The sequence below is a fragment of the Mustela nivalis genome (genome assembly GCF_964662115.1).
Source record: "Mustela nivalis genome assembly, chromosome: 18".
In the NCBI taxonomy this organism is placed as follows: domain Eukaryota; kingdom Metazoa; phylum Chordata; class Mammalia; order Carnivora; family Mustelidae; genus Mustela; species Mustela nivalis.
Window position 1 is genome coordinate 54,756,253 of NC_139037.1, and position 23,870 is coordinate 54,780,122.

Consider the following 23,870-nt stretch of genomic DNA (forward strand, 5'->3'; position numbering starts at 1 on the left):
GGCCCCCAACTTCCTGTCTCAGGCTTTCCTAAGACCCTTCATCTGCAGCACCTCTCTATATTCTTTGATCCATTGTCCCCGCCTAGTGTCCCTTCTAGCCCACTCTCCATCCTGGAGCCCCTCTATCCTTCATCAGGGTCCCACTATAGTACCCCACCTTCCCATCTCTCCTCCCCAAGCCCCTAGGACTTTCTATTACTCCCAGGCCCTCTCTGTGTACTAGCCAGGAGCCCCAGTGACCTACCTAGCCCCTTCCCCTCTGTGACACCCCCTCAGCCAGGCCCTGGAGGCCCAGCCCCATATGCTTCCCGTGTTTTACGTTCTCCCGGTCCCCTCTGGTCCTCTCCCACTCTATCGCTCCACAGGGTACCCCCCCACCCATGTACCTCCTTCCCTTTATACCGACATCGGGGTTTCTCTAACCCCCTCGCTAATACGTTCCCCAAGCCTCTCTAGCATTCCCGGGGGACACTTCTATGTCCCCAGCCATGGGACTGTACTAGCTTCCTCTGCTTTAAGACCCTCGCGGACGCCTCTAGCCACTCCGTGTCGTCACCTCAAGGGGCACTCTATGACACCCTAAGTCCCTCCATTCCTCCCACCCTAAAGTTCCCCCCGGGGCCTCTCTATCCTCTCCCTCTACGACCGAAATGGCTTTCTATGCCCCGGGCCCCTCTGTAATCCCCGAGCCCCTCAATTCCACGCTCCCCCTCCCTCTAGGGTCCCCCGGCAGCGCTCTCACAGTTCCGGATGTCGGAGATGAACACCGCGAGTCCCCGCATCCCATCGCCCTTGGAGACGGCCGGCATGACGGCGGTGGTGTCGGCTCCAGGCCTGGCCGGGCAGGGAACAGCGCGGCGGGAGCTGGCAGGCGGGGACCGGGAGGAAAAGACCCCAAGCAGCGCTGAGGAGCCTAGCCGGCCGCGGGGGGGGGGGGGGGCTGGCGGGCGGGCGGGCAGCAGGCCGCGGCTCCGCCCCCCGGTCCCGCCCCTCCCGTCCGCCGTCCTGAGCTATCAGCCTTCCATTGGCTTGGATTACTGCCACTCAGACTCGGGCTCACCCCTTCCCCCCGCTTCCTCTCTCATTGGTTGCTGGACAAAGGCACGCTGCTACGATTGGCCCAGCGGCCCGCTATTTCCGTTCGCAGGAAGCGGGGGGGGAAGGGGCGTTGCCCGAGAGACGGGAGGAGTTCGGTTACGTGCAGTGGGACCGCCTCCTCTGTGCGGCCGGGTCCGATGCTGATTGGATCCAGCTAAGGGAGGGATTGACATGAAGGAAGGCGGGGGAGTGGGCTCGAGGAGGCGGGACTTGTGTCGAATATGACCAATGAGGGGGTAGATCGCCCACGCAGGCGCCGCGGACTCGCCAGTGTGCCTTATTCCCACCCCCGACTGGGCAGTTGTGGGGGAGGGAGAAGGGCGACCATAGGTAGAGAAGGAAGGGGAACGGGGGTTGTCACTCAGCTGGGCTAGGATAGGTGGAGCGTCGCCTGCAATTCCCTGCTGCAGAGAAGTGGTTGGGAGGGGCGAGAAAATGTGAGGTGTTTACTGCGCAAGCGTCCCCTTGTTTCCTTTTCTCCCTCCTCTCTTCCACCCCCGACTCCTAAAATCTTCTAACAGGAAGTCTTCCCTTACCCCTCCTCCTCCCGTATCTAGTGGCAGAGATGTCGAAACCTAATATCTCAGAGCCCAGGAAACAGAATTTTAATTCTAGCCCCACTAAGCGGACCTTAAACCTGAGGTCCAGAGAGGTTGCATGACTTGCCCAAGGTCACACAGCTCAGCATGACAGAGCGGGGAATTACTATATTTTGTTTTTTAACCATTTTCCACAATACAATGCTTTTTGGGGTGGGGGCAACCATAGCGCCATTCTACAGATACCATAGCAAATCGTGAATCTTTCTTCCACCAAACCTGGAGTTCCTCCTGAGCAAGAGTGGGACCTGGTATTGAAGAACGCTGGTTAAAAAGAAGGAATAGATGAATCTGCTTGGTTTGGCCCAAGAGCTACCTCTTGGCACCCCAAGACCCTCTTTGATTTTGGGGAAGGCAAAGCCACAGGAACTACGATGCCCCAGGCTATTAATAAATTTGGGGCAAAGGGAACTTGAAGAGTACATTTCTGTTATTTAGAGGAACTAAACCCCACATCACATTTCTAATCTCAGTACTCCAGTATTCTTGGAACTGGGCTTGAGGTAGTGTCCTGGATCCTGTGAACTTCCACGCTGACTCCAGGAGTGGGGGTGGGGACAAAGTGGGGGCATGGGGACCAGGACAAGAGCTGGGGTGTGACTTCCAGGTTTAATGGATCTATCCATTTGCGTTTCTGGGAATGGGTCTTGGGAAAATTATTCTGGGTTCTAGGAGAAAGGGCATGCTCAGCTGTTTTAGAACCCGTTCCTAATATGCCTCTGAAGAACAGACAGCAGCACTGTTAAAAACAACAGACAAGGGGCGCCTGGGTGGCTCAGTAGGTTAAAGCCTCTGCCTTCAGCTCAGGTCATGATCCCAGGCTCCCGGGATCAGCCCCACATCAGGCTCTGTACTCCATGGGGAACCTGCTTCCTCCTCTCTTTCTGCCTGCCTCTCTGCCTACTTGTAATCTCTGTCAAATAAATAAATAAAATCTCAAACAAATATATTGTATTTAACTTAATATACCCAAATATTGCCACTGCAACATATTTGCCATTCTAATTTTCCTAAGTCTTTTTTTTTTCCTTTAGATTTTATTTATTTATTTGTCAGAGAGAGAGGGAGCACAAGCAGGGGGAGCAGCACGCAGAGGGAGTAGGCTTCCTGCTGAACAAGGAGCCTAATATGGGACTCCATCCCAGGACCAGAGCCAAAGGCAGACCCTTAACAGAGAGCCTCATAGGCATCCCTAATTTTCCCAAATTTCCAAAATCTGTATTTTCTATTTACAGCACGTCGTGGCTGAGACTAACCACACTGTAGGCACTCAGCAGCTACAAGCCATTGATAGTGGCTGTGAATGTGGACAGTATAGAATTATAGGACCATTAAAAAAATAATTACAGAGCTGACTTGAGAAAGATCATGATGGGCTCAGGGGCTCATGGGCTTACCCACTGTTAGGTTTTAAGACCAGACTATGAATAAGCCTACATTTGGGGGCATCTAATGAGCTTTAAGTAGACCCTTTTTGCCTTTAGGATGGAGCGTAAGAGGAAACCCCACAGGCCATCAAGGATCTCATGGATTGAACTAGCAATAGCTTCTACGAATCTGGCCCCAGCAAACCAACTCTTTATTTTCTTCAGAAAAACTGGATTCATCCCCAGTCTTCCCATTTGGGCCAATGGGCCCTCCATCGATCTCTTGGGCACTCTTGCCAGAACCCCTCTCTCCCTGTCCCTCACCCCAAACTACAGGCAGAAAACATCTGAAACCGGCCACCTCCCTCTGTGGGCACTGTCTCACCCATGCAGACCACCACCACCCTCATCTTTTACCTGGAATCTTCCAGTGATGCCTCTCACGGCTCTCCCTGCTTCCATCCTGGCCACCTACAGTCCATCCCCCATACACACCAGGACACTTTTTACAACATCAATCAGCCATGTCCTTCCCCAGCATAAACGCTCCAGTCACACTGGCCTCCTCTTGACCATTCAGACCCTCTGGACCCATTCCTACACCCGACAACCCACGCCTCCCCCAGCCTCAGATCTCAGCTCAAGAGAGAACTGCTGGTTGTAGGGGAATTAAATTAGCACTCCCTGTCATTTTTTTTTTTAACACATTGTGCAGCATTTGAAGAAGTCTGTTACTGGGGCACCTGGGTGGCTTAGTTGGTTAAGCATCCAACTCTTGATTTCGGCTCAGGGTATGATCTCATGGTCATAAGATTGAGCCCCAACTTGGGCTCCACGAGATGAACAGGCTCTGCTTTAGATTTTCTCTCTCAGGGCACCTGGGTGGCTCAGTGGGTAAAAGCCTCTGCCTTCAGCTCAGGTCATGATCCCAGGCTCCTGGGATCAAGCCCCGCATCCGGCTCTCTGCTCAGCAGGGAACCTGCTTCCTCCTCTCTCTCTGCCTGCCTCTCCACCTACTTGTGATCTCTGTCTGTCAAATGAATAAATAAAATCTTCCTTTCTTTTTTTTTTTAAAGATTTTATTTATTTATTTGACAGAGAGAGATCACAAGAAGACGGAGAGGCAGGCAGAGAGAGAGAAAGGGAAGCAGGCTCCCCGCTGAGCCGAGAGCCCGATGCGGGACTCGATCCCAGGACCCTGATATCATGACCTGAGCCAAAGGCAGTGGCTTAACCCACTGAGCCACCCAGGCGCCCCTAAATAAAATCTTTCTTAAAAAATTAAAAAATAAATAATAAAAATTAAATAAATAACATCTTAAAAAAAAAAAAAAGATTTTCTCTCTCGCTCTTCCTCTGCCCCCCACCCTCATGCGCATGCGCTCTCACACTCTCAGAAAAAAGCCTATTACAGAAAATTTCAAATATACCCCAAATTGGGAGGGAATAATGCACCCCCACAGAGCCAGTTCCAACAATCCTCAATGTATGATCTTGCCTCTCATCTGTAACCCCTCCACTTCACTTCCTCACCTCCCACTAGATTACTTTTTGATTTTATTTTTAAGTACTCTCTACACCCCAAATGGGGCTTGAACTCACAATCCCAAGATCAAGAGTCACACGTTCTGCCGACTGAGCCAGCCAGGCCCCCGTCCAACCCCCTACTGGATTATTTTAAAGCAAGCTATCCATATCAATCTTTTCGTGCCCATCACCAAGTTTCTACCCCAGTATTTTATTACGAAAATTTCTAAATATTCAGAGAGTTGAAACCATGGTAAGCGAACATGCATCTTGACCTCCTTCTGTTATTAACGTTGTATGCCACTTGATCTAGCTCATATCTCACCATCTGGCTTTCCCTCCCTCCTTCCATCATTTTGTGTTTTGATCTATACAAAATATGAGTTTCGGACATCAACGCAGTTCATCTCGGTTGTGGGTTGAGCTGTGTCCTAACATCATCCTGTCTCCATGTTTAAGTCCTAACCCACGGGACCTGTGAATTTGATTATTTGGACATAGAGTTCTTGCAGATGATTAAGTTAAGTTGAGGGGATTTGAGTGGGCCCTAATCCAGGATGACCGTACCCTTATTTTTTTCTTAAGTTTATTTATTCATGCATTTAAGTAATCTCTACACTCAACATGGGGATCAAACTCACGACCCTGACATCAAGAGTTGCACGCTCCCCTGACTGAGCCATCTGGGCACCACACAACCGTGTCGTTTTTTTTTAATTTTTTAAAAAGATTTTACTTATTTAGGGACACCTGGGTGGCTCAGAGGGTTAACCGTCTGCCTTCCGCTTGGGTTCCCTGCTCCGCAGGAAGCCTGCTTCTCCCTGTCGCACTCCCCGTGCTTGTGTTCCTCTCTCGCTGTCTTTCTGTCAAATAAATAAAATCTGTTTTTCTTTTTTTTTTAAAGATTTTATTTATTTATTTGACAGAGAGAGATCACAGTACACAGAGAGGCAGGCAGAGAGAGAGAGAGGGAAGCAGGCTCCCTGCTGAGCAGAGAGCTTGATGCGGGACTCGATCCCAGGACCCTGAGATCATGACCTGAGCCGAAGGCAGCGGCTTAACCCACTGAGCCACCCAGGTGCCCCTAAAATCTGTTTTTCAAAGATTTTATTTGTTTATTTGAGAGAGTGAGACCCCACAAGCAGGGGGAGGGGCACAGGGAGAAGCAGACTCCCTGCTAAACGTGGAGCCCAACACAGAACTCAGTCCCAGGACCCTGAAATCATGACCGGAGTCAAAGTCAAACACTTCAGTGACCCAGGTGCCCCATGACCATGTATTTAAAATGGAGGAGGCTTTGGGGCGCCTGGGTGGCTCAGTGGGTTAAAGCCTCTGCCTTCGGCTCAGGTCATGATCCCAGGGTCCTGGGATCGAGCCCTGCATTGGGCTCTCTGCTCCGCGGAGAGCCTGCTTCCCCCTTTCTCTCTCTGCCTGCCTCTCTGCCTACTTGTGATCTCTCTCTGTCAAATAAATAATATCTTTAAAAAAAATGGAGGAGGCTTAGATACAGAGACAGATAATGTGAAGAACTAGGAGATGAACATCTACAAGCCAAGTCATAACTGAGCTACCAGAAGCGAGGAGAGAGGCTTGGACAGACCCTCCCTGCAGCCTCCAAAGGAAGCCACCCTGCGGACACCTTGATCTTGGACTCCTGGCCTTCAGAACCAGGAGACAGTAAATGTCTGCTGTTGAAGCCTCCTCGGTCTGTGATTCTTTGTTATGGCAGCTCCAGGAAACAGCTACAACCCCAAATTCTTCAAAATGCCTGTCATTGACTATAGTTCAATGTCTGTTGAGTTTCTTTTTCTTTTTTTTCTAAGACTTTATTTATTTATTTGACAGAGAGAGAGAGATCACAAGTAGGCAGAGAGGCAGGCAGAGAGAGAGGGGGAAGCAGGTTTCCTGCTGAGCAGAGAACCCGATGCGGGGCTTGATCCCAGGACCCTGAGATCATGACCTGAACCGAAGGCAGAGGCTCAACCCATTGAGCCACCCAGGCGTCCCGAGTTGCTTTTTTTAATAGGCAAGAGCCACATGCAACAAAAGGCTCACATCCCAAGTTCGCAGATGGAGGGGCCTCCACCAGCATAGGCACCACCATCTCCTCATGCTGATTCTCATATCACTTACAGACATCTGGTAGTTTGGTTTGTTTTGGCCTGTTGCCTGCCTGCCCCACCCCCAACCCGAAATGTTGACTGACTCCTGCAGCACTGGGACTCAGTCCTCATTCACCACGGTCTCCCAAATCCCACAAAGTGCCAAGTCTAGAAAACTGCATGAAGAATCAAGTATGAATGGCGGGCTAGGGGTTGGGTGACTCCACAGTCTCAAGGGAAGGGAAGCTGAACCCCTCCCAAGAACCAGTGGCCCCGGAGCGCCTGGGTGGCTCAGTGGGTTAAAGCCTCTGCCTTCGGCTCAGGTCATGATCTCAGGGTCCTGGGATCGAGCCCCACATCGGGCTCTCTGCTCAGTGGGGAGCCTGCTTTCACCTCTCTCTCTCTGCCTGCCTTTCTGCCTACTTGTGATCTCTGCCTGTCAAATAAATAAATAAATAAATCTTAAAAAAAAAAAAAAAAAGAACCAGTAGGCCCATCCAGACAAGAATAAATAAATCCAGGGCACCTGGGTGGCTCAGTCGGTTAAGTGGTTGCCTTGGCTCGGGTCATGATCCCAGGGTCCTGGGATCGAGCCCCTCATCAGGCGCTCTGCTCAGCGGGCAGTCTGCTTCTCCCTCTCCCTCTGCCTGCTGCTCTGCCTACTTGTACTCTCTATCTGTCAAATAAATAAATAAAATCTTAAAACAAAAAAATGAATAAATCCATTGCCATTCTAATGGAAGGGACTTATTTGGTAGAACTAGAAGGTGTTCAGGGCCCCTGGGTGGCTCAGTAAGTTAAGTGTCTGCCTTCGGCTCAGGTCATGATCCCAGAGTCTTGAGATGGAGCCCCATGTCGTGCTTTCTGCTCAGTGGGGAGTCTGCTTCTCCCTCTCCCTCTGCCTGGCACTCCCCCTGTTTGCAGGCTCTCTCTCTGTCAAATAATTAAATAAATAAAATATATATATATATTTTTAAAAAGGGGGCTGCCTGGGTGTCTCAGTGGGTTAAGCCTCTGCCTTCGGCTCAGTTCATGATCTCAGGGTCCTGGGATCAAGCCCTGCATCAGGCTCTCTGCTCAGCAGGGAGCCTGCTTCCCCCCTTGTGATCTGTCAAATATATAAAATCTTTTTTTTTTAAGATTTTATGTATTTTACAGAGAGAGAGAGATCACAAGTAGGCAGAGAGGCAGGCAGAAGGGGGGGGGGCGGGGATCGGGCTCCCTGCTGAGTAGAGAGCCCAATGCAGGGCTCGATCCCAGGACCTGAGATCATGACCTGAGCCAAAGGCAGAGGCTTAACCCACTGAGCCACCCAGGCACTCCATAAATAAAACCTTAAAAAAAAATAAATAAACAACTACAAGAAGACAAGGAATGGTTCACAGAAACTCCCTGGGGAACGTGCTAGCCAGTACCTTTCTCTACTCCTATGCCCCCCCTTTACTGGGGCCCAGTGGTTGGGTCCTTTATGAGGCAGGCTGTGGGGACAGGGACTCTGAGGGTCCCTGCTCAGAGTAGGTGGAGAGTCTCAGAGGAAGGAGCCCCTGGGAGCAGGGCCCCCCACACGCCATGGCGAGCGTGGTGGTGAAGACAATCTGGCAGTCCAAAGAGATCCATGAGGCTGGGGACCCCCCTGCGGGGGTCGAGAGCCGCTCCCAGGTGGTCCCTGAGGCTCCTGGGGGGGTAACCACCCCGGCCAAGGGGATCACGAAGAAAAAGAAGGCCGTGTCGTTCCACGGGTGGGTTTGTCGCACCCTGTCGGGGACGGTCCTAGCGCCCAGCAATGCCTCCAACAGAGCACGAGTCCCACCGTGGGTGCTGGAGGAAGGGGAGGTGGAGCAGAGAAGGGGGCAGAGGAGGGGCAGACAAGGGGATGGGGATAGTGGCAGGGTTTGGGAGGCAGAGAGGAAGAAGGTAGTGGGGATGAAAGGAGGAAGGAAAAGGTCAGTGGGGAAGGAAAAACTCAGGAGAAGGAGGGAGGACTAACGGATGGAGAAGGAAGAGGACATTAGGCAGTGGGGGCAGAGGAGGAAGAAGAAAGTGGGTGGTGAGGTGGGAGTCAGAGAGAACAGGGGTGTGGAGACAGGGAGGCGGGAGGGGCCCAACCCACTGGGGCTGTACCTAGAGCCCCCTGCCCGCTTCTCCTCCCCAGGGTGGAGCCCCGGATGTCCCACGAGCCAATGCACTGGTGCCTGAACCTCAAACGGTCCTCGGCCTGCACCAATGTGTCACTGCTCAACCTGGCTGCCATGGAGCCCACGGACTCCTCGGGGACAGACTCAACCACGGATGACAGTGGCCCGCTTGCGCTGCCGGTGCCACCCGCCTCCCCCACCCAACCCTGGGCTTCAGATGACCCAGACATCACGGAAATACTGGTGAGGGGCTCTGGCTGGGCACAACGAGCGTCTTCACCCTGGGGGCAGGCAAATACTGGGGGTGGGGGGTGGGGTCTTCTCGACTTGGAATGAGAAGGTTCTGATGACCCTTGAGGCCCAGAGAAACTCCCTTCTCCTCCCGGAATGGCCAGACATGACTCAGTTCCATCCTGGGTGGAATGATGCTTGTTGCCTAGGAATCAGACTTTAGTTCATCCACTCATCTCCACATGTCCTGGGTGAGGCTGGAGTCAGAGATGGGAGTTAGGCCAGGTTCCTGAACTTGGGGAGCTTCTGGTCTGGTGGGTGCAGGGACAGAGACAGACTTGGGTGAAAATTTACCATAATGGAGATAACACCGGGTATCCCAGAGAAGGGCCACTCAAACCAGGCTGGGAAAATCAGAGAGTGCTTCCTGGAGGAGGCAGTGCTGGGCCTGGGCTTTAACGGTGTAGTAGGAGTTCTCTGAGAGGATCACCTAAGCATCTGAAGCAAAACTGGGAGGTGAGCAAGAGCCAGGGGGAATTTAGACAATTCCTGGCTAGAGCATGGAGTGCTATGGTTTGGCCCTTTAACTTCCCTGTCAACCTCTACCCCGGCCAGGCTTCCACTGGGCCAGGCCCAGAACTGGACTTGACACTGACTCTGAGAATTGCATGAATAACAACCATGGTCATAATGATGCCAATAAGATTCAGCAGCACTTACTGAGCACTTTCTATGTCCCAGGAGCCCCAGTTTCCATGTAGAAATGCACGTGTTGGTTCTTCCAAATATGTCTTGAACACCTACGATGCGCCAGGCCCTGGCATAGGAAGCTGAGCAAGATGGAGTTCTGGACGTGACCACACCCACTTCATGAGCTCGTCATGACAATGAAGCAAGGCTCCTTCATGGAGAGTTTTTATTTAGCACAGTAGCTGGCTGTGAGCCTAGAAGTATTGCTTATGATTATTTGTCCCCATTTCCCAGATGAAGATATTGAAGAAGGAAAGGTCAAATAGCACAGCCAAGGTCACGCAGCTTGTAAGGAGTAGAGGCAGTCTGAGGAGTTGAGGGGACACCCTGCATGCATTGATGGGGCAGCAGAGGTCACTGTGGGAGCCCTAAAGAGGGTGGCCTTGGCCCAGTTGGCCATGACCGAGGGACGCTTTCCCGAAAAGGCAATACATAAGCTCGATCTTGGGCATTCCCAAAGCCGAAGACGGAATGGTGTTCTAGCTGGCTGGCACAGTTAAGTGCAAAAAGGACAGGGGTTTGAAAGAGCCCAGAGAAGAGGAGAAACTACAAACTGGTCTTTGGGGCTGGAGTGTGGTGTGTGAGAGAGATAAGGCTAGAGTGGGGAAGACAGAGGCCACACAGGCTAAGAAACGTGGGTGCATTGCCTGGGGCAATGGGGAGCCATTGAAGGTTCCTGGATAGGGGGAGAGGAACAGTTCGGGAGTTTGGACTCCAGTCCCATTTACTGAGCACCCACTATGTGCCAGGCACTGTGGTGGGGTTTCCTTTTCTTCACTTAGAAGTTCTGCCAGGGAACTGGTTAATTACCAATTTAAAGAAGAAAACAAAAATCACAGATACAGAGAGGTGAAGTGATCTTTGCAAGGTAGGAGAGCCTGTAAGAGTCAGGGCCAGGACCAGAAGCCAGGTGATGTGAGAGCAAAGGTCCTTTCTTTCCCTAGAAGACTCTTCTGCAGCTGGTGTGGGGATGTTTGGAAGGCGGAGGCTGGAGGCGGGGAGGCGGGACAGGAGGCTGGGCTAGGTTCCAGGAGAGAAGGGCCAGATGGAGAGAAGAGAACTGGGCAGAGAGACATCTCCCCCGGCCAGAACAGTGTCCTCCCTCCGTGTGAACATTGCTCAGACTGCATCTGCAGAGGTCTGCCTCCCACCAGAGCGGTTTGAGTCATGTCCCCCCGTGGATCGTGACACCCAGGGGAGAGCTCGCTGTGGGGCTGCAGGGATGCCTCAGCCTCCAAGGGGGTTGAGGTTCCTTCTCTGTGAAATGGAAAAGTAATGATGGCCAACACCCAGGGGTATGTGCAGAGCAGCGGGGGAGTGTGGACAGCAAGAGCACATCCTGGCACTTGGCATCTGGACCACATCAGGAGAGAATGCTGGAGACAGGCAGAGAGGAGGGAGTGGAAAACCAGCAAGAGGGGGAGAGAGACCCGGGAAGGGGGACAGAGACCAGAGGGAAGGGGCAGAGATCCAGGGAGGGGACACAGTGATCCAGAGAGCAGGGACAAAGACTCAGAGAGACGGGGGTGGGGGAGGGGGAACAGAGATCCAGAAAGACATGGGACAGAGAACTAGAGAGAAGGAAGATAATTGGATGCCTGGGGACCATGGTTGAGATGACAGATCCCAGACTGGACAGAGAACAGCAGAACACGAAGCAGGCAGCTTTGGCTCCTGTCTTAAGCTTTGACAGATTTATGAGGACAGAGGACGAACTGAGATGGTGGTATTGCTTTTTGAGAAGGTCAGTGAATCAAAGCAAAGATGCACAGGGGAGGGCTTGTGACCTTTGCTTGGGACTTGTCTTGCTGCCTGCAGAATCCCTGGAGGCTGCTGGGAGATCTTGGCACTAAGCCTCTTCCTGGTAATTCCTCCCCTGCTGTCATTATTTTTAACAACTCTGGCACTAATCACTGAGCTTGCCTTATCGATCATACCATTTAAAAAATATTTTATTTATTTGACAGAGATCACAAGTAGGCAGAGAGGCAGGCGGGGCAGGTGGGGGGTGGGAAGCAGGCTCCATGCTGAGCAGAGGGCCCCACGTGGGGCTTGATCCTAGGACCCTGGGATCCTGACCCAAGCCAAAGGCAGAGGCTTTAACCCACTGAGCTACCCAGGTACCCCTCGATCATACCATCTTGTTGACCCTTCCTCACTGCCATCTGAACCAAAGTAACATCATTCCCATTTTATGAGAAAGGAAACTGAAGCAGGCTCAGAGTGGAGCTTAAATCGCTGACTTACAGCCTACAGATGGTCATGGAGGGATCTGTCCCCATCTCTGCCCCCCCCCCCACCATCATGCCACTCACTTCTCAGCCAGAGCTGACAGGCTCTGCCTTCACCGCCTCCTGATCTGCTCTCAGGGAAGCTGCAACTCACCTCCAGGGACCCAAACTGACCCTTGTCAAGAAGTATTGACCATGAGCCTTTCTGAGCCAGCCTGTGTTCCTCCCAACAGCAGCCCTGGGAGGGTAGCTATTAGCTGGATCTCCATGTGACAGGGAGGGTAATAGGCACAGAGCCGTGAAGTCCCCCACTAAGGTCCTACAACTACTAAGTGAGAGAACTGAGTTGACCCCAGGACCTGCTTTTCTTGTTTCCCAGAATGGCAACAGGAAGCCCAAGACCTTCTGGGTCTTTGGTTCAAAATATCACTTTGTGTCTTGGTTATCTATCACCGTGAAACAAATCATCCCCAAACTTCAACCAACCAACTGGAAAGGCTTAGCTGGGTGGTTTTGGCTCAGGATCCCTCAGGAGGCTGGAGTCAAACTTTCAGCAGGGGCTGCAGTCATCTGAAGGTTTGACTGGGGCTGGAGGTTCACATCCACATTCACATGGCTCTTAGTGGGAGACTCACTTCCTGGCCCCATGGGCCTCCTCAAGTGGCTGCCTATGACATGGCAGCTACTCCCCAGAGCAAGAGAGAGCAAGCAGGAAGCCATGATTCCTTTCATGAACTTGTCTCTTAAATCACACACCATCACTTCTGATTCTGTTTACCAGGTGTGAGAGTCACCAAGTCCAGCTTACACTCAAGTCAGGGGGAATAAGGCTTCTCATTTTAAAGGGATGTCAAGGAATCCATGGACATATTTCAGAACAAGGTATTTTGTACAAGGCACTCATCAGGACGAGGAAGTTCCCTTCTATTTCTAGTCGATGAGTGTTTTTATTATGAAAGAAGGTCAGATTTGGTCAAAGCCTTTTCCTATTGACACAACCATGTGTGTTTTCTCCTTTTATTCTATTAACAGTATCTATTACACTGGTTTTCATATGGATTTAAAAATTTATTTTCGTACGTTAACCAAACTTGCATTCATAGGAAAAATCCTACTTGGTCATGGTGTAAATTCTTGTTTTTATGCTGCTAGACTTGATTTGCTAGTTTTTTGTTAAGGATTGTGGCTGTATTCAGAAGGGATATTGAGTTCTAGTTCTATTTTCTTGGAATGTCTTTGGTTCTGGTACTAGGGTAACATTGGCCAGACAGAATGAGTTAGGAACTGCTCCCTCCTCTTCTATTTTTGTTTTTGAAGAGTTGGAGTTCCACTGGTAGCAGTTATTTCCTAAATAACTGGCAGAATTCACTGGTGAAGTCATCTGATACTGGGCTTTTCTTCGTTGGAACTAATTCAATTTCTTCATTTCTTAAGGGTCTATTCAGATGTCCTATTTCTTTTTGAATCACTTTTTTAAAAGTTTTTTTTTAAAGATTTTATTTATTTATTTGACAAAGATCACAAGTAGGTAGAGAGCCAGGCGGAGAGAGAGGAGGAAGCAGGCTCCCTGCCGAGCAGAGAGCCTGATGTGGGGCTTGATCCCATGACCGTAAGATCATGACCTAAGCCAAAGGCCGAGCCACCCAGGTGCCCTTTTTTTGAATCACTTTTGATAATTTGTGTTTCTAGGAATTTCCCTATTTCATCAAAATGATCAAATTTGATGGCACACAAGTGTTCATAGTATTTCCTTTTTAAAAAAATATTTTGGGGGCATCTGGGTGGCTCAGTTGCTTGAGCAACTGCCTTCAGCTCAGGTCATGATCCTGGAGTCCCGGGATCGAGTTCTGCATCAGGCTCCCTGCTCAGTGGAGGCTCGGCTTCTCCCTCTGACCTTCCCCCTCTCATGCTAGCTCTCTCTCAAGTAAATAAATAAAATCTTAAATAAAATTAGACAAAATATTTGGGGGTTCCTGGCTGGCTCAGTCAGCTAAGAGTTAATCCAACTCTTGATTCTGGCTCAGGTCATGATCTCAGGGTCATGGGGTCAAGCCCCACACATCGGGGTCCATGCTCAACATAGTCTGCTTGTCTCTCTCTCTCTTCTCCTCCTCCCACTTGCATGCTCTTTCTCTAAAATACAACAAAAAAAGATAAAATAGTATTTTATTTTTAAGCAATATCTACATGCAATGTGGGGCTTGAACTCACAACCCTGAGATCAAGAGTTGCACACTCCATTGAGTGAGCCAGCCAGGCGCCCTGTTCATAGTATTCTCTTATAGTCCTTTCTTTTTCCCTAATCTTGGTAGCAATGTCCCCTCTTTCCTTCCTGATTTTAGCAATTTGAGTCTTCTCTTCCATGGCCAGTCTTGCTACAACAGATCTGTCAATTGTGTTGATCTTTTCAAAAAACCAACTTCCAGTTTTGCTGATTCCATCTTTCTCGATTTCAAAGTTTCTCACTTCAGTTTATTGCTTCCTTCTGCTAGTTTTGGGTTAGTCTTCCTCCTCTTTTTCTAGTTTCTTAAGGAGGAATGCTAGGTTATTGCCTCTGAGTTCTTTTTGGAAGGGTTTTGGACCTCTAAATTTCCTTCAAAGTACTGCTTTCATTGCATCCCATATGTTTTTTGGCTGTTGTGTTTTCACTTTTTCATCCCAAAGTGTTTTCTATTTTTTCTACTCATTGGTTCTTTATGAGTGTGTTTAGTTTCTATTCATTTGTTAGTCCCCCAAATTTCCTATGTATTGACTTTTTTTTTTAAAGATTTTATTTATTTATTTGACAGACAGAGATCACAAGTAGGCAGAGAGGCAGGCAGAGAGAGAGAGAGAGAGAGGGAAGCAGGCTTCCTGCGGAGCAGAGAGCCCGATGCGGGGCTGGATCCCAGGACCCTGAGATCATGACCCGAGCCGAAGGCAGCAGCCCAAACCACTGAGCCACCCAGGTGCCCCAACTTTTTTTTTTTTTTTTAAAAAGCTTTTGGGGGGGGAGCAGAAGAAGAGGGAGAGAGAGAGAATCTTTTTTTTTTTTTAAAGATTTATCTGAGAGAGAGAGAATGTGTGTGTGCGCGTGTAAGCTGGCAGAGAGGCAGAGGGAGAGAATCTTCAAGTAGACTCCCCATTGAGTGCAGAGCCTGACAACAGGGCTCAATCTCACCCCTCGTGAGATTATGATCTAACACCAATCCAAGAGTTGGGCACTTAACTGATTAAGCCACCCAGGTGCCACGTTTTCACGCCTTTCAAATCTCTGTTCAGTGCATATGAATTTATAACGTTGTATCTTCTCAGATATCTGAGAAGTATCTACATACAGTATCTGTATCTTACAGATTTGGGCCGTTTTTTCCATTGTTTTTATGGAGGGGTGGAATTTTGGGGTTCCACTATTTTCCTTACATCACCTTAATACCATATTTCTTTTCACGCCTGTTCTCCAGAGCAATCATTCCAGAAACGTGATCTTGTCCCTATCTTACAATGGAGGAAACTGTCCTCTCTTTTCTCTTCGTGTATTATTAATTCAGCAACCATGAAGGAAACCAAAGTAACTGGCTAAAGTAAGATAGTTTATTTCTCATATAAAAGTCTCAACAAGCATAGCAGTCTTGCTCTTCAAATGCAGCAAGTTACAGGCTCCTGTGTTCTGGTGGTTCACAAATTAAATCACAAGTTGGCTGCCATAACAAAAAGACACAAAATATCAGCGGTTAAACAAGATGGAAAATGTCGTCTCTCATTTGTAAGTTGAGTACACGGATTCCACAGTGCTGGGGATTCAGGCTTCTATCTTGTTGCATCCTCCAACTGGTCCAAGATGGTTGCTCAGCCTTTAGTCATCAACTTTGCATTCCAGCCAGTAAGATGAGAGAATGCAGGACGTTTCCCCTCATCTCTTTTTAATAAAAGCATGACTTAGATATTGCCCTCATCATTGCTACTCACATCCCATTGGCAGAAACTTTGTCATATGGCCACATCTACTTGCAAGGGAGTCTGGGAAATGTAGTCTTTGGCTGGACAGACCCAAGCACAGCTGACTCCTCTGTAAACGTGAAAGCGCAGAGTGGATCCTGCCACATGCAGCAGTCTTGAGTTAAGTTTTGCTTGACATGAGTCACAAAGCACTTTCTGGTGATATGAGGTGGCGATGATCAGAGGCTGCGTGGTGTCATGGTTTAAAACAAAGGCTCAGGGTTTAAATTCCAAAGGGGCATTGCTTCTCTAAGCCTCATTTTCCTCACTTGCAAAATGGACCAAATAACCTCAAGAGGTGTGTCTTTGAGGGATAAAAGGGGAAAATGTGTGTGTGTAGTCTGGTGCACAGTGAGTGCGTATATCTGGAAAGTGGGTTCTCTTAAAATGTTTTTCCAGTCTTATTTATGTCTGTGGATCCCAGGGGCATTTGTCTCTGGTTGAGACCATTCTTCTCAATCAATTCCGAGTGCACCCCCTACCCCCCACTCCCTCCTGGATTCTACTTATTTTCCTTCCATCCCACCAAGCAGAAAATGAGTTCCTCCCCCCCGCCCGCCCCCCGGGTTTTACAGAGCAGGAACACCAAGAATCAAAGAGGGGCAGCCCTGGCCCAAGGTCACACAGCCACTCCAGGGCAGAATCGAGGTGTAAACCTGGCCTCCTCCAAGTTCTGGACCTTTTTCTTGGGGTTGTGGTTTGCTTCAACACATCCACTGAGCTGTCTTCTCCCCTTCTTTCCCCAGAGTGGGGTCAACAGCGGATTGGTCCGTGCCAAAGACTCCATCACCAGCTTGAAGGAAAAGACCACCAGGGTCAACCAGCATGTGCAGACGCTGCAGGTGAGGGGACCCCCCCCAACACCTCTTCTTCCTCCACAGCCACATTCCCCTCTTATATAGCTCTCCTCCAACCCAGTGTACCCACTGCCCAGGTTGGGATGTTTGAGGCTCAGAAGGGAAAGGACCTTCCGCGGGGCCCTGGCTAACCTCTCCTCCCTTCTGTGTGCCAGAGTGAGTGTTCTGTGCTGAGTGAGAATCTAGAAAGAAGGCGGCAAGAAGCCGAAGAACTGGAAGGGTACTGTAGTCAACTCAAGGTGAGCGGCTGGGGGACAAGAGCAGGGTGGGGAGAAGGGAGGGGAAGTAGGAAGAGTGAGGGCAGGAAGGAATGTAAGGAGGCATGGAGTCATAGCCAGGAGCAAGGTGGAAGTGGACAAGTAGCCTGGGGGTGGGGGGGGTCTAAGGAGGAAGCCATTCCTTAGGTCAAGGGGACCAGGGGTAAGGGACAGATCAAGGAGCAAAAGGCAGGCCTCCAGGAAGAAGCAGGTGTGTCTTGTCGGAGGGGTTGGAGCCTATATGAAACTAGCGAGGGTAGGGGTTGGAAGTCGGAACTGGAATGGGAAGGCAGGGCTCCCGCCCTGGTGTCCTGACCCAGGAGAACTGCCGGAAGGTGACCCGGTCGGTGGAAGATGCTGAAATAAAAACCAACGTCCTGAAGCAAAACTCTGCCCTGCTGGAGGTGAGGGGGGACATGGGGAAGAGGAGCAGAGGCACGAGGTACTTGAGGTAGACTTCAGGTGGGACTTCCCCCCACCCCACCCCCAGTCCCACCACACTTGCTCCTTCATGTTCATGGTCATATTCCTCCATGCACAGTCACATTCCGTAGGGATTCGTGTGGGACTCTAGAGAGGAGGAATGCCTGTTCTGCCCAGATTCCCACTCACTTTCCAGCAAAATGTTGGAAAATCTTCAACTGTCCTTCCTAAACTAAAGGGACTGGAATTTGACACCACCGAGACCAGGAGTGGGGTGGAGGGCTGGATGGAGACAGAGAGGCAGGCAGTCAGGGGTTAAAGGGAGCTGGCCTCCAGCTAGGCTGCACATGGCACAAGCTTCCCTAGTGGAAAGTCCACTTAGACTTGAAGTGGGACTTCCCGATATTCTATTCCACAACCATTTACTTTCCAATCTCGGAGGTTCCGTGGGCTGCTTTGCGGGTGGAGGTGGCCGTGGGAGGCAAGCGGTGGGACGCGGCAAGCGGCAACCCTGCCTGCCTTCCCCGCCCAGGAGAAGCTGCGCTTCCTCCAGCAGCAACTGCAGGATGAGACCCCGCGGAGGCAGGAGGCCGAGCTGCAGGAGCTGGAGCAAAAGCTGGACGCCGGCCTCTCTCGACACGGCCTGGGCCCTGTCGCCCCGTCTCCTGGCTGCTCTGGCCCCCCAGGGAGCCCCGACGAACCCCCACGACCGCGCAGCATGGCCCCAGGCGGCTGGGGTATGGGGCCCCGGGCAGGGGAGGGCCCCATCATAAGCGAGCAGGAGCTGCAGAAGTTTTCTGCCGGCCTTGAGGAGCTGAGGTGAGTGGAAAAGGGGGGTTGGTGTGAAGCCTCAAGGAGCTAAAATGGGTGTGCCCAAGGGTGGAACCTCGAAGATCTTAGGGGACAGGGCCCAGGCAGTGGAGCCTTCAAGAACTTAGGAGGGAGTGCTTTGGGAACGGTGACCTGGAAAGGCCGGACTTTGAAGAACTGAGTTTGAGCCTAGGGTTGGCAGAAAGGAGGTCCGCGTCTGATGAAGATAGGGTGGGCGGGTTTGGGTAGGGGACAAGTCGTTGGATGCTCCAACTTCACGCGGACGAAGTTGGGGTGAGCGGTGCCTTAACGAAGCAATGTCTGCTGGAACTGATGTGGGGTAGGGGGCAAGACCAGGGAAGGGCCAGGGTACCAGATAGGGGGATAGAGGCAGGGTCCTGTAGGACATGGGAGGATTACAAAAGAGGAACAGGACAGGAGAATTTGGGGGCTGGATGGGTTCAGAGTCTGGGGCGGAGCAGCGCTGCTGGGCATGCGTCTAAACCTGAGCCTTGACCTGATCCTTACCTCTGCCTCTGCAGGAGGGAGGTGTCCTCGCTGACTGCCCGCTGGCATCAGGAGGAGGGGGCGGTGCAGGAGGCCCTGCGGCTGCTTGGAGGCCTGGGCGGCAGGCTCGACGGCTTCCTGGGCCAGTGGGAACGGGCGCAGCGTGAGCAGGCGCAGGCTGCGCGGGGCCTGCAGGAGCTGCGAGGCAGGGCAGACGAACTGTGCACCATGTAAGAACCAAGGCGCGTGAGCGTGGCTCGGGACGCTGGGCGCGGGGCGGGGCCTTAACCGAAAGGGATGAGCCAATCAGCTGGGGCCTAGCTGTAGAGACCATGGACTGGCAGGAGGAAGTTCTAATTAGAAGGTAAGGGGCGGGGGCGTGCTATACCCAATAAGGACTAAAGGGCGGGGCTAATTAGAGAAGGGTCGAGTTCCGTACCTAAAAAGGATGAGGGGAGGAGTTACGCCTGAAAGAGGAAAGCCCATTAGAGAACAGGGAGAACTTAAAACACAAAGGAAGGGCCAATCAGAGGCAATAGGGCGGGCGTGGTGGGGGTACTGCAGTCTAGATCGGAACAGAGGAGCTGGGCTGATAATAGGTGGATGGCGGAGAGGACAGGGATGTTGGAGAGGCGACCTCGACCTTGCAGCGCTGGTTACTCTCACACCTCAGGGTGGAGCGGTCAGCAGTGTCTGTGGCTTCACTGAGGAGCGACCTGGAGGGGCTGGGTCCAGTGAAACCTATTCTGGAGGAGCTGGGGCGGCAATTTCAGAGCTCTCGAAGAGGGTCTGACCTCTCCATGAACCTGGATCGGCCACCCCAAGGCTCCTGTGCCCGCTGTGCCAGGTAAGGGGATGGGCCCGGCGGGGCCTGGTACATTCTGGGTCATGCTGAGGGCGGAACATTGAAGGAGATGGGGCTCTGGCCAAGGGAGGGGAGGGGGCGGAGTTCACTTTAGGAGATAGGATATCCCGTGCATTTTAGGACAGGAAGTCCTACTGCGTTGCAGCAGCCAGACTTTTCCCCCTCCCTACAAAGTGAATTCAGTGTCTTGTGGAACACAAGTTTTGATACCTTTCGAGGATCCTGGATTTCCAGTGCATTGTGGGAAGGTTGGGATGTGGTACTTGGTGGGAGGCAGGGTTTCTCGGAGCATTGTGGGAAAGGTGAGACCTTGGTGCACTGCAGAACCAAGGGATACCATTCTTGGTCCGTATTGTGAAGTGACGGACTTCCAGCACAATGTAGGATCACATGTAACTAGTGCATTGTGGGAAATGTGGTGGTTTGGTTTTGTTTTATGAACCAAGGGCTGTCTGGTACCCTTTGGGAGTAGGAATCCCCAGGCATTGTAGGAACTACTCACATAGTGAAAACAAAGGAGACCTGATGCACTGTAGGTTGGCCCCAGAGCATGGAGGAAGGTCACATGGGTGTCTAGTGTTGGCAAGATCTGGGTGGAGGTGGGGAGGCTGGGCAAGGGGCATCTGGGAATGGAGCTGGTACTAGACTTCTTACACCTGGTGACTGCCCCTCTCTCAGCCAGGGGTCGCAGCTGTCGTCAGAATCCCTGCAGCAGCTGCTGGAGCGAGCACTGACCCCACTAGTGGATGAGGTGAAGCAGAGGGGCCTGGCTCCCGCCTGCCCCAGCTGCCAGAGGCTACACAAGAAGATTCTGGTACCAGGAACCATAGGCCATCATGGCCCACTTTTCTGTCAGGGGAGCGGGAGGGGAGCCCTGGACACAAGGATACTGTTGGTGTATGGCAGGACAGGAAGCAGTAAGCTATGGGCAGCAGGTGTTGGGGAAACACTTGGCCCTGATGCATGGGGTCAGGGGAGGGGGAGGCAGTCTGGTGGTAAGTCATAGGTCAGTCACTATGGAACCCAAAGCATGATGACACACTGGATGTGGGGTGCAGGACACAGACACCAGACTGTAGCTTCATAAAATACAAGCCTGATTTTCTACAGACCTTAAGAGAGGCAATACAGGCTCACTGAGGTTAGACAGGGGACCCAGCGAACAGAGATCACTGGAAGCGAATGCATTATGAGAAGTGGAACTAGAGCTTGCGCCCAGGAACTGATGGGACTTGAGGCCTGTGTACATTCAGAAATCTAGATATCTAATGAATTATGGGATACTGGCCTCATGTATGACAGGGTACAGGTCCGCAATGAGTGAGACAGACATTGATGTGGCAGAGCTGTAGGACTGATCCACAATGGGACATGGCACCTGGGACATTGGGGAATATGAGGAACCAGGGTTCCGAGGACTATGACTATAACTGAGATGCTGGTCAAATAGATAAAGAGAGGTGGGCTCTTCTGAATTAGGGGATGCAGAAGTTTGCCACATGATGGTATACCGGGGCCCAGACACATATCCAGTGCATGACGGTTCCTGGGCATTAGGCGATAGTATGTTAGGTGCTCAGTTAGTGCTTTCCAGGACATGGGGATCCAGTACACTAAGGCACAGACAGTCGGTTAGCACACGATGGGAATTTGGAAAGCCCAGCACACTGTGGGATGCTTGGGTCAGTTTCAGGCCCAGAGTATGATGGGATGCCCTGTGGGAGGAACGTGGGCCCCTGGGCCCCATGCCCCCTGCCCTCCACGATCCAGCTCCCCCTCCACCCCCAGCCCAGTCCGGCAAGCCCAGCTGCGCCTACACTCCTCTCCCCAGGAGCTGGAGCGCCAGGCCTTGGCCAAACACGTCAGGGCAGAGGCCCTGAGCTCCACCCTTCGGCTGGCCCAAGACGAAGCCTTGCGGGCCAAGAACCTGCTGCTGACGGACAAGATGAAGCCGGAGTGAGGAAGGAGGCTGAGGGCATGGGAGGAGGGTGAGGTCTTGGGGAATGGGCCTGAATCACCCTCCTCACTGCAGTCCTGTGGCATCTGGCCTTGACAGCACCAGCTCCCCACCCTCTGTCATTACAGGGAGAAGGTGGCCACTCTAGACTATCTACACTTGAAGATGTGCTCCCTCCACGATCAACTCAGCAACCTGCCACTTGAGGGGTCCACAGGGACAATGGGGGGAGGAAGTGGGGGGACAACCCCCCCAAAACGTGGGGGCCCAACCCCAGAACAATAAATGGCCTCTCATGCCGGCATGAATTCTGGCTCGTTTTTGGCACCAGAAGGGGGCTGGGAAAGTGCACACGTCCCAAGCACTAGCCTCTGCTCACTATGACTTGATCCTTGGCCAGTGGGGTGTCCTGGTTTCTACAGAGGAGCTGATGATGGTACAGTTCTTTGACGAGTCAAGAAGGGGGAAGAAATAAAGTTCTGTAGTAGAGTTTGGGTCTGTCAATCTAAATGTTTTTAGAGTGATTTTTTATATTTATAAATTTATGTAATTATACAATTATATAAATTATATAAATTTATAAATCTATACATTATTACATATATACTATTCATATATATTATGTATTAAATTATATTATAAATTATTAAATTTATAAGTGATATAAAGTTTAAGTAACCTCTATACCCAACATGGGGCTTAAACTCACAACCCCAAGATCAAGAGGCACATGCTTTCGGGACCCCTGGGTGGTGCACTAAGTAAAGCGTCCAACTCTTGGTTTCGGCTCAGTTCGAGATCTTGGAGTCATGGGATATAGCACCACGTTCAGCACAGTCTGCTTGAGATCCTCTCTCCCTCTCCCTCTACCCCTCTTACTCATGCTCTCTCTCTCTAAAATTTTTTTTTTAAAGCCACATGCTCTACTGACTGAGCCAGTCAGATGCTCCTAGAATGATTTTTTTTTTAACCAGCTAATTATATTGTCTATTGGTGGGTAAAAAATTATCCCTCCCCAAACTTAATGGCAAAGACAATAAACATATATTATCTCACACAATTTCTGAGGGTTAGGAATCTGGGAGCAGCTTAGCTGGACAGTTTGGGCTCAGGCTCCTTACAAGGCAGTCAGAGGCTCAGCTAGCTGGGGCTGCAGTCATGTGAAGAAGACTTGACTGCGGCTGGAAGTGGTACTTTCAAGATGGCACCCTCACGGGGCCCTCAGTTTCTCACAGCAGCTAATGCCCCAAGAGCAAGTGGTCTCAGAACAAGCAGGAAGCTATGTTGTCTTTGATGACCTAGTTTCTGTAGTTGTGTACTACCATTTCCCCCATTCATATTCATTAGAATTGAGTACTAAGTCCTAATCATACTCAAGGAGCTTGTCAAAGAATCCGCAGACACTTAAAAGATTGTATAGTATGGGGCGCCTGCATGGCTCAGTCAGTTAAAGCCTCTGCCTTTGGCTCAGGTCATGATCTCAGGGTCCTGGGAGAGAGCCCCGCATTGGGCTCTCTGCTCAGTGGGGAGTCTGCTTCCCTCTCTCTCTCTGCCTGCCTCTCTGCCTACTTGTGATCTCTGTCAAATAAATAAATAAAATCTTAAAAAAAAAAGATTTTATTTTATTTTTTAAAGCAAACCCTCACCAATGTGGGGCTCAAACTTACAACCCCAAGATTAAGAATCCCACACTCCACAGACTGAGACAAACAGGTGCCCCTGCAGACATATTCTGGAGAGCATGTCAGTTTGTGGACATTGTTTTTTTTTTTTTTTTAAAGATTTATTTATTTAATAGAGAGAAATCACAAGTAGACAGAGAGGCAGCCAGAGAGAGAGAGAGAGGGAAGCAGGCTCCCTGCTGAGCAGAGAGCCCGATGCGGGACTCGATCCCAGGACCCTGAGATCATGACCTGAGCCGAAGGCAGTGGCTTAATCCACTGAGCCACCCAGGCGCCCTGTGGACATTGTTTAAACCACCACAGTAATACTATTTTTAAACTTGTAGTTGAAGTGTAACATAAATAGAAAAGTTCACAAATTAAAAGTGCATAATGAATTATAATGAAATAGAGTGCCTGGGTGGCTCCCTGGGTGGTGGGGTTAGCATCTGCCTTCAGCTCAGGTTATGATCTCAGGGTCATGGGATCAAGCCCTGTGTCTGGCTCCACACTCA

General features: G+C 50.9%; 2 protein-coding genes across 26 annotated transcripts in view; one reads left to right on the plus strand and one right to left on the minus strand.

Annotated features, from left to right (window-relative positions):
* The window catches only part of AP2A1 (adaptor related protein complex 2 subunit alpha 1), a 30,063-nt gene extending 29,092 nt beyond the window's left edge, over positions 1-971 (minus strand). For all 3 annotated transcript variants that reach the window (XM_082710269.1, XM_082710268.1, XM_082710267.1), the window contains exon 1: positions 743-971. In XM_082710269.1, the coding sequence (XP_082566395.1) occupies positions 743-809 (67 nt within the window). In that variant the 5' untranslated portion in view covers positions 810-971. The remainder of the gene's footprint in view (positions 1-742) is intronic.
* A 7,015-nt stretch (positions 972-7,986) lies between these two features.
* On the plus strand, positions 7,987-22,002 carry TSKS (testis specific serine kinase substrate). 23 transcript variants are annotated; one of them, XM_082710279.1, is made up of 11 exons: positions 7,987-8,432; positions 8,846-9,071; positions 16,765-16,860; positions 17,031-17,114; positions 17,453-17,536; positions 18,088-18,374; positions 18,908-19,102; positions 19,546-19,719; positions 20,416-20,551; positions 21,569-21,725; positions 21,823-22,002. In XM_082710279.1, exons 1-10 carry the CDS (start codon positions 8,263-8,265, stop codon positions 21,695-21,697), a joined length of 1,581 nt encoding a protein of 526 aa, XP_082566405.1. In that variant the 5' UTR covers positions 7,987-8,262; the 3' UTR covers positions 21,698-21,725; positions 21,823-22,002. The 23 variants fall into 23 exon arrangements, 20 of the variants coding, with proteins under 20 accessions (XP_082566405.1, XP_082566396.1, XP_082566412.1 ...); XR_014305434.1 differs by having other exon boundaries at positions 8,184-8,504; positions 17,426-17,536; positions 20,420-20,551; positions 21,526-21,693; XR_014305435.1 differs by having other exon boundaries at positions 8,184-8,504; positions 17,426-17,536; positions 20,420-20,551.
* Positions 22,003-23,870: the final 1,868 nt, after the last annotated feature.

Bases quoted from the DNA above. Each gene is read 5' to 3' on its own strand.
- TSKS (XM_082710270.1), top strand. From the start codon at position 8,263: ATGGCGAGCGTGGTGGTGAAGACAATCTGGCAGTCCAAAGAGATCCAT. The intron at 9,072-16,764 runs GTGAGGGGCTCT...TTCTTTCCCCAG, and splicing joins CAGACATCACGGAAATACTG to AGTGGGGTCAACAGCGGATT. The intron at 21,726-21,822 runs GTGAGGTCTTGG...CTGTCATTACAG, and splicing joins GCTGAGGGCATGGGAGGAGG to GGAGAAGGTGGCCACTCTAG.